Below are 10,588 nucleotides of genomic sequence, written 5' to 3' on the forward strand. Positions count from 1 at the left end.
GAGATTCGAAGAATGAATCTGCAGACCATGCGAATAAGTGAAATGACAGATTTTTATTGATGAATAGATAGGTAAGTGAAAAGAGGGAGACAAAACCTCTGGTAGTGGAGGGGGCAGAGCAGATGGCCCATTTTGGCCTTCTGTCTAGGGGTTTACATACTGCTTTTCCTATCCTGTGGGTAGGAGGCTTAGGGAATTGAAACGTGTGTCTGGAACATGTCTCAACTCTTTGGTGCCAGAGGCTTGGGCAGAAGTTAATTTTATTTATTTATTTATTTATTTTTTATTGTTAAATCATAGCTGTGTACATTAGTGCAATCGCCTGTACCCATTCTAAGATGCACCATAGATGTGGCCCATTACCCTCCCTCCACCCAAAACACTCCCCCTCCCTTCCCCTTCCTTGGCCCTTTCCCCATAGTCTTGTGCTATAGTTGGCTTATAGTCTTCATGTGAAAGCTATAATTTAGCTTCATAGTAGGGCTGAGTACATTGGATACTTTTTCTTCCATTCCTGAGATACTTTGCTAAGAAGAATATGTTCCAGCTCCATCTATGTAAACTTGAAAGAGGTAAAGTCTCCATCTTTAAAGACGCCATAGTGCATTTGTTCCCACTTGCGGTGCACTTCTCTGCTCTGGCAGGGGCGGGAAGGTGTGTTTTCTGTTCCGGGAGGCAGCCAGATGAGATACTGGTCAGGCTACTTTTTTATGAGCTTGTTTGTGTCCAGAGAATGCGGCCTGCAAAGGGTCTGTTTGTGCCTAGAGATGGGGCCTGTGATGAAACTGATTTTTGAGCTCATCCACACCTAGAAAATAGGGGATCTCTGCCCAATCCTGGGTGGCAAGGACCCTGCATCAGGGAGTGATACTGTCCTAAGGAAGGGAGAAGCCAGGAATTAGATGAGAACTTGAAGTTTTAAATAATATTGCAGTGGACCTTTAGTATCTAAAAATAAAGATTATTCATTAATGGCCAGAAGCAACTGCAAATTAATGGTTCATTTTTTAGATTTTATCTGGGGAAATGAAAGGGAGAGCCAATATAATGGGTTTGAAAAACAGTGCTAGAAAAATTAAATTACTGTTTTTTTACATCCCTCTGAAATTATCTCATGAATAACTTAATTTTTCTTTTTTCTTTAAGAGTCTTACTCTATCTCCCCAGCTAGAGTGCTATGGTGTCAGCCTAGCTCACAGAAAACTAAAATTACTAGGCTCAAGAGATCCTCTTGTCTTGGCCTTCCTAAGTGCTAGGATTACAGCTTCGAGCCATTGTGCCCCGCCATGAATAACTTCCAATTAAAAATTCTTCTAAAACTTCTATTACTACCGCCAAAGGTATGTATGTAATTGTAGAACTCAGACTGAGGCAGAATCACTATGGTAGGTTCCATACATTTAAGAATAAGGTGGCCCTATATGTACAAGGTTGCTGAAAGGTTTCATTGGTATAATAATCACATATATAGAAAATGCTAGAAATATACAGAAAGAGCTCTTGAGTTTTCATTTCTATTATTAATTTCAATGTAACTTTCTGAAAGCTGAGAACAACAGGGTGCGAAGTGGGCTATACAACTTATTCCAGTACTATCTAATAGATCTTTCTTAATAACTGAAATGCTCTATGTGCTATTTCAATACCTGACCCATTAAGCTGCATGTAACTAACGAATGCTTGAAATGTGGCTAGTGCCAGTGAAGAACTTATTTTTGAATTTTATTTAATTGATTTAAATGCCACACTTAGCTAGTGGACAGCACATGTCTAGACTCCTTAAGTAATAAAACTACTTTACAAACACATCATGAAAACAGCCCGATTGTAGAACAAAGGAATTTCTCTCTCTAGTGTCTTGACCACATAGCCTGAGGAGAAACCTTTTGTTCTCAGCTACATTGTTTTTTGATGATCTCTAATGCTCTTGCCTGTTCTTATTTGGCTAGTGCTTTTACATTATTTGAAAGGAGGAGGGTATATTCTCCACTGTAGAAAGTATCCCAATTAAGATGAGTAAGTCATGCTGCTTTTGTTTATGTCACAATTTTTTCTGTAGCTAGAATTAAATGATGCTGTCAAAAGACAAGGCTAGTGTTTGATGGCTTTTAATATTTTTTCATATCAAAAGACTAAATAAATACAATCAATATTCCCAATTCCTAACTCTGTAGTAATTATTCCAATAAAGAGATGTTCATGCTACCAAGCATCAATACATGCTCGTCATAGCCCTAATAAATCTGCTCCCAGAAAATAAACCATGTTCAACTATGGCTGTAGAGAGAGTATAAGCAAATACCAAAAGTAGAATGAGATTAACTAACTCTGCAACACACAGGGCTTGGAAAATAGGGATTTTAAACCCAAACTCTTAAGGTGAACTACCAGAAAGTAAGAATTATATCCTCAAAGAGGCTGAATATTATACGTGGGGTTGCTCCTTAAGGAAATAACTCAAAAAAGTATTTTAAACAGCACCGTTTATTCACAAGAACTCAGCCTATAAATAGCCACCTCATAAAAGAAAAACTACTACAAAATAATATAATACTCAAAAATTATTGAGTACTCTTTGTTGGATGACTCTTTTAAACTATTCACAAACCCTTACAAAAACCCCATGAAATAGATACTATTTTTATTTCCATTTGACAAGTAAGGAACCTGTGGCTTTAGGAGACTATCCAAAGCCATACATCTGGGATCAGAGGTTATGATATTTATCAAAACCAGGTATGTCTGACTCCAAATTCATACTTACAAAATTTTAAAATACATGGTTTAAAAATCCTCTATATATTGAAAGTCATTAACAAAGCTTATTATCAAGGCAGTGTCAACCTCTTTCCTCTTTCAATCTGAGTAATTCCAGCATTCTACAAACCTTTTTGCTGAGTTTCAATTAGCTCATTCTGTTTGGTAGCCTTAGACTATTAAATGGTTAAATTGAGAGCAGATACCTGAGAAGGGTGAGGTCTAGGAGAACAGGTCTTCTCAAGGAGACCACAAGGATACACCTGCAGGGTCCTCTCCATGGTGACTCAGCTCTTGGGAATTTGTAAACTTAACTTCCTGGAACTTGGAAATTTCCATTTCTGTGAAATCCTATAGTTCTGTGTGAGCTGGAATAGCGTCTCCCACTTGATTCAAACTGGCCAATTAAAAAGCTACCTATGGGTTAGAACTTTTTGACTGGAGATAAAAAGGGAAAGACCAAGCCAGTTGAGGAGCACAGCCATTTGGAATTCTTCTATGCCATAAGTTCTCAGCCAGTGAATAAAGCCCTTCCTCTTATAAACATGGTGTTTGGATGCTCTTTTTCTCCATTGGGCCTCATCTTCCTGCAACAAAATAGTTTTACTTGGCAATATCTTACATTAAGATTATACAAGAAAATGAAGAATAAATACTCTCAACATCCCAGTCATTCAAGAACCATTTGTAATTACACATACATACACATACACAAAATACAGACACAAAGTGGTCTGTTAAGTCCAGGAATTTATTCACTTTGTATTTTCAGATCTTATTGCATAATAAATGTTAACATCACAAAGAAGGACCTTAGCATCAAATTATTAAATTACTAGTACAGGCATTATTTTATCCATGTTTATCTTTTCTTCTGCTTTGAGGCAAGATTAACAAAACTATATACATTTAAGGTGTATAACATGATGTTTTGGTATATGTATACATTGTGAAATGATTACTACAATCAAGCTAACATATCCATAATATCAATTTATAAAAGAGGGACCTTGAGCTAAAGAGAGAGAACACAGACTTATGAAATGGTGCAGCATAAACTTTGCTTTGATGGATTCTTTACAATCAACATGAGTGAGAAGAAAATGAATGGTGCTATGTTACTTATCTCAAGCTGCTATAACAAAATGTCATAAACTGGGGGGGCTTTAACAATAGGAATTTATTACTCATAGTTCTGGAGCCTGAGACGTCCAAGAAGACGTGCAGGCCACTTAGTCCCCTGGTGAGGTCCTCTTCTTGGCTTATAGATCAAGTGCCTTCTTGCTTTTTGGCTCTGTCTGCTCCTGGAGGAAAGGGGGTGGGGGGGGTAACAACCTATTTGGTGTCTCTTCTTAGAAGGGCACTAACCTCATCATGCTGGCTCCACTTTCAGGACCTTCTCTAACCTACTCACTTCCCAAAGTGTCTGTCTTCAAACACCATCACATTGGAGGTCAAAGCATTAACATATGAATTAGGAACATAGCCAAACTCTAGAAAAATGGAATGCAAGGTCTCTTGGGAGGATAGTGAGAGACCAGTAAAGGAGTAATGAAAACACCATGGACATCCAGATTTGGACAGCCTTAACTGTCATACTAACAAGTTCAACACTGTAATTTAATTGAATTTGATTAAAGTTGTTTTCCAGAATTGATTTGATGACATATTACAAGCCATATCAAGGAGAGAGGCAACAAAGAAATTGGATGTAGGATGACATGTCTCAAGGTGAATGTACCACAAATTACCTAACATTTGACTCACTTTATGAGAAATGTGATTCAAAATGGGTAAACAGAGATAGGACTGTTGGCACATACCTGAAATTCTGATGATTTGGAAGGCTGAAATGAGAGGATCTCTAAATCTCAGGACTGTGAGACCAGTCTGGGAAACAGAGAGAGACTCCATGTGAGACCAGTCTGGGAAACAGAGAGAGACTCCATCAAAATTTAAAAATTAGCTGAGCATGGTGGCACACACCTATAATCCCAGCTACTCAGGAGACTGAGGTGGGAGGCTCAATAAAGCCGAGGAGTTTGAGGCCATAGTGAGCTGTGATCAGCCACTGCACTCTGGCCTGGCACAGTGAAGCCCTGTTGAGAGAGAGAGAGAGAGAGAGAGAGAGAGAGAGAGAGAGAGAGAGAGAGAAATATTTACAAAAGCCCAAGATGGCTAAATGAAGAGTTAAATGAGAGCATGGCAATGAAACAATCTCACAAATCAACTGTGGCTACAGGAAACTGACATATATATTATAGGGCCTCTTTGTCAAGCAAGCACCTAGAAATATATAACACCTACCGTGTATGGAAAGAACAACCTATTTAAGGGATAGGAAAAAGAACAACAATTCAACAACTGTCATTTAAAATGGGTCTTGAGAAATACTAAAACATTTACATGAAAGCAAATAATAACAGTCACACTCCAATTTCCTAACAGCATTCTCCAACTTCAGAATTTACAAAAATGTTGTTTTGAGGCATTATTCTAAGAAACACAGTGATTGTAACCTCACTTGCTCTTTTTTGTTTCCTTTTACTTAAGATAAGCAGAACAATTTTTAAAAATTGTATTTTAGCTGTTGAATAATTAGAAATTGGGCATTGGGTGCGTATTGAGGGGGTACTTAATAAAAAGATCCTCCCCAGAAAAGAAACTGTCAGAGAAATAGTAGAATGTCGTTAAAATGACCCAGAATAGTTCCTGCTTATCTAAGATTTCCCTTTCCATAGTTTTGGTTACCTTTGGTCAACCATGTCCTGAAAATATCAAATGGAAAATTCCAGAAATAAACGATTCATAAATTTTAAATTGAGCGTTGCTCTGAGTAATGTGATGAAATCTATTGCCTTCTGCTCAGTCCTGCCAAAGGTGTGAATCATCCCTTTGTCCAACACGTTCACACTACTTTCCCATCAGTCACTTAGCAGTTGTTTTATCAGATGGAAAAATACAGTGCACTTGTCCCTCAATATCTTTAGGGAATGGTTCAAGACCTCCAGGAATATGCTCAATGACCTTATATTAAACGGCATGGAGGGTGGCGCCTATGGCTCAAAGGAGTAAGGGCACCAGCCCCATATGCGCAAGGTGGTGGGTTCAAACCCAGCCCTGGCCAAAAACTGCAATAAGTAAATAAATATTAAAATGGCATGGAATTCGACTTATGTCCTGTCGTATACTTTAAACCATCTCTAGTTTACTAATTATACATACTACAATTCAAATGCTATGTGAATCGTTGTTATACTGTTTTTTTTTTTTTTTTTTTTTTTGCAGGGGCCTGATTTGAACCTGCCACCTCCCGCTGGCACCCTACTCCTTTGAGCCACAGGTGTCAACCAGTTATATTGTATTTTTTATTGTTGTATTGTTTATTTATATTTTTGTTTGGATTCAGACATGTCTTGATCCAAGGTGGGATTCACAAATGTCGAACCTATCCATACAGAAAGCTATAAATACAAGTAAATGCAGTCCTAGGTACTAGCTAAGGTTTCAGGCATCCAATAGTGGTGTTGGAATGTATCCCCAACTGTAAGAGGGGACTAATGTACTTGAATTTTCCTGCTCTTTTACTTTAAATGCCATACCTTCGTCAAGAAAAACTGCTCAGTGTTAGACTTTTCTAAACAAATAGTGGAAACAGTCCATTGGCGTTTTTATTTTTTATTTATAAAACTTTTAACTTTCTTGAGTAAGAACAGCCTATGAGACAATGACAGACAAAATGTCAGGAAAGGTGATCTATGTCCTTTGTGATATTCTTCTACCCACAAGGCAAGCTGTTTTAGTGTTCCGAAGCTCCTAGTATTAAAAGGAAGCACAGGTATCTTTTTGTTTTTTCCTAATCAAGAGCTCATCCATTTCTTTCCATATTTTCTCCTTTTAAGGATTATTGTAGCCCAACATTTCTTTTAAATTTTATCAGTTCCATAATTTTAATGATTTTTTTCTATTTTATTTTAATATACGGGCACATATTTGCCCAATATTTTTATATTTAGAGCATTAACAAAGCAATAATGGGAGAAGCATTTTTTACTAGTGTTTTTGCTACCATTTTTAGAAATAAATGTAATGTTTGTCTCAGGTATACAATTATTGACAGATTAAGTAAATTCGAATTAATCTTAACAAAAGTATATGATTTGGCATTGATCACTTGTCTGCCTCCTATTTAGGAAGATTCTGAGCAATTCTTTACCTATCTTTTTTCTTTTATTCCTTTATACCTTCTCTTTTTCTTTACCTCCCAATCGTCCTCCCTTCTTTCTTCCTCTTTTCTTTGAAATTATGTATGCCATCTTCCTGTATGCCAGTTACAGCGGCAGTATTAATAAATTCTGCCTTGGAGGGGTAACGCATACTATAGAATCATATTGTTTACTATAAAAATACACCAAACACACTGGTTAAGCAGAAGATCCCATAAAATTGTCAAGAGATTCTGGCATCAGTACCCAATATTCAATTTACTTCAGAATAATCCAGTTACTTTGTGGGTCGTGACCCTTAAAAACGGGAATGAGTCATTAAATTAGTCGCATCTAATTGTTCCCACAATTTTTGGAGCTTTGTTCAATGAACAGGTGATAGCTTGAATTTCATACATTTTGGAGACTGGCCTGAGCAAACTGACTATCTATAACCTTGTTTCTATAGTGTTCCAAACAATCCACCTAATGGGAATTGCCTATGTTCTTCCGAGGGTTACCTGTTCCCACTTGACAGCCCCATGACACGGGCGCAGCCCAATTTTGTTGAATGTTTTATTAACCGAGTAAATGGCTCGGTCTTAAGGGAATTAGAGCTTTTGATTTTGCTTCATAACTTACATTTCATTATTAGCAGTAAGTGGTTTTTAGGTTGCCGCGTAAAGAGCAAAGTAACCACTGGTGGCTGCGCTCGAGAGCGGGCGAGGCCGGCTGGTTCCCGCAGCGCCCAGGCCTGCACGGGAGCGCCCGGCAGAGCCCCGCTGAGGACACGCGCTCTTCCCCGCGCGGCCAGAGGCTGAGCAGCAAAGCGCTCCCCGGGGGCATTGTGTGTGAACAGAGCCCAGAGACGGCAGGCCCAGGGGGCCAGCTCCGCCACCGGAGTCCGGACACGCCTCGGCCCGGGCAAATTCCCGGCTTCCTCTGGCTCCAGGCCAGCAGCCGCCGCCCGCCACCTACTCTCCTTCTCCGCCGCCGCCGCCGCCCCGCCGGGCACCGAACCGCCCGCGCCTCGGCGCGCGGCCCCTCGGCCCACGGCGCGGGCGGTGCGGTTGGGACAGGAGGATGTGGCGCATGCGTGGTGGCGCCACTAGGAGCGGGAGTTGCGGCGGCGGGGACGGCGGCGGAGACAACCACGGGCCTGGCCGCCCCTGCCGGGTTCGTCGGGGCGGCGGCGGCGGCGTGGGCTGGCGAGGCCGCGCGGGCGGCGCCCGACAGCAGCTGGAGGAGCGGTTTGCCGACCTGGCAGCGAGCCACCTGGAGGCCATCCGTGCGCGGGACGAGCGGGACAGGCAGAACGCGCGGCTACGCGAGGAGAACGCCCGGCTGCGGCTCGAGAACCGGAGGCTGAAACGCGAGAACCGCAGCCTCTTCCGTCAGGCTCTGCGGTTTCCCGGCGAAGACGCCGACGGGGCGCCGGCGGAGGCGAAGCCGGGCTCCGGGGACGTCGGCACGAACCACAGGGCGAGAGGCAGTGACCGCGAGGACGAGCCGGGCAGCCCCCGGGCCCTGAGGGCCCGGCTTGAGAAGCTGGAGGCCATGTACCGCCGGGCCCTGGTGCAGCTGCACCTCGAGCAGCGGGGGCCGCGCCCGCGTGGGGACAAGGAGGAGCAGCCCCTACGAGAGCCTGACTCGGGCCTCTGCGGCCGGGACCCGGAGCCCGCCGGGCCCTGTTTGTAGCGGAGGCCGCAGTCGCGGGAGGCGGGGCCTCGCGCTGCCCCTCCCCCTCCGTCCCGTGGCTCCCCCCACGTCGCCGGCGCCGCGCGCGGCCGGAGGCAACTGGACCACAGAGCCGTCTCTCCCCGTGTCCCGCCAGCGGGCACGTTCGGGTGGCACTTCGCAGTCTGCCAGGCTGAGGTTGAGAGGTTGCCAGGGTCCTTTGGCGTCCTCACGTGTGCCGAGCACCTGTCTCTTGCCCTTGCTGGATTCCACAGGGAGAGGCCTTGCAACGGAGGGGCGGGTTTAAACGGCAAGAATTGGGTGCCAGTAAACACTCCTAATCCCTGAACATTTCTAGGTGTTGTGAGGCACTGTTGTGTTTTTTCTTTTTTGTTTTTTTTCAGCGTTGAGTACTGTATTTTGAGTTGGTTGAGTTTGTTGTTCATTCTTCAGTTTACGTGGCCAACATTTCAAATACATTGTGTTTTATAGATAGACATTACTTGGATATTCTGTAAAGGACTCCATTTTTCTAAGGAAGAGAAGAATATATATAACCTAGGAACCCATGTCTCCCCCTGCCTCCAGTTCCTATACACCTAATATATACTGATTCGTTTATCTCCCAGAGAAGTTTAAACTATTTGCGTATAGGTAATCCTTTGAAATGGTAAATAAATTTGTTGCATTAAAAATAAAAGTCTCCCACGGCCATTATTTGAAGTGTGTTAAATGTTTATACATCTCTTTAAGAGATATACATGCGTGTGTATATCTTACATATTTTAGTATTTGGCTTTGGTTATTCTTTGTAAAGTATCATTTCCTGTTTGCTTTATGTAACTGTGATCTTTTAAAATAAACTATAGATTAGATAGTCTAAACATTTCATTCTTATTACATTGTGGACTTCACAATAGCCAGTTTGCCTTATTTTAAATAAAAAGTCTTAAGAAACTATAAATTGCTTGTGTATCAAAAGCTCCCAAAGAGATTTAAGTCTCAGTTCTATCAGTGTCAGAAAAAAAAGTGACTAATTTTAACAACAAACGTTCTAAAGTCACTTTTATTACATTTTGTTTATGAATAATACTTTTGCCCACTGAGTAATGAAGAATATACCATTGTTCCTGATAAAAAGTCATGGGTGTAAAAAAAGTGTTTCAGTGATGGAAAATACTTTTGGGGGAAAAAAAGACATGACTAGAATTGTTGGGGGAATAAAATGTATTACGACATATTCCAAAAGTTTCAAATATTTATGACATATTAACAAAGCAAAGTACCAGGGAAACTATTAAATAGTTTTGTGATTCTGCTAGTTCTGGCTTTTGAAAATACTTTGCATTTTACTGATACTTAGTTTTGAATATTAAAATCTTTCTTTACAGCCAAACAATATGAAAAGAAAGTTGGTGAGAAGAGGTAGGTATATGAAAATAAATTTTTCTCTTCCTTAACTTCATTTTTTTAACAGTGAAAGAAATACAATCATGCACCAACTGCCTGACAGTGTCTCAGACCACATTCTGTATATGACTGTGGTCCCTTAAGATTTTAACACTGTGTTTTTACTGACCCTTTCCGTTATGTATAGATATGTTTAGACACACAAATACCATTGTGTTAATAATTGCCTACAGTATTCAGTACAGTAACATGCTGTACAGGTTTGCAGCATTACACCATGTAGCCTTGTTATGTAGTCTAAACCACCTAGATTCGTGCCAGTACACTCTTAAGAGGTACACGCAACACCAAAATCACCAAAAGACCCCTTTCTTAGAACGTTTTTTCATCATTAAGCAATGAATGACTATTAAACATTTTTAGGAGGCCGTAGAAATTCAAGAATAAAAAAAAAATTACCCACCCTACTGCTGTTAATCTGTAACTTCAAATTGATCTCTTTAAACTTAAGTTTTCTCATTAGTAAAATGAACACAGTA

The 10,588-nt window shown here is 41.0% G+C and overlaps 1 protein-coding gene across 1 annotated transcript; it reads left to right on the plus strand.

Annotated features, from left to right (window-relative positions):
• The first annotated feature begins 8,035 nt into the window (after positions 1 to 8,035).
• Positions 8,036 to 9,339, plus strand: TUSC1 (tumor suppressor candidate 1). Its single transcript, XM_053577440.1, has one exon. The coding sequence runs from the start codon at positions 8,046 to 8,048 to the stop codon at positions 8,658 to 8,660; it is 615 nt and encodes a 204-aa protein (XP_053433415.1). The 5' UTR covers positions 8,036 to 8,045; the 3' UTR covers positions 8,661 to 9,339.
• Positions 9,340 to 10,588: the final 1,249 nt, after the last annotated feature.

This window comes from Nycticebus coucang, chromosome 2 (genome assembly GCF_027406575.1).
Source record: "Nycticebus coucang isolate mNycCou1 chromosome 2, mNycCou1.pri, whole genome shotgun sequence".
Lineage (NCBI taxonomy): Eukaryota > Metazoa > Chordata > Mammalia > Primates > Lorisidae > Nycticebus > Nycticebus coucang.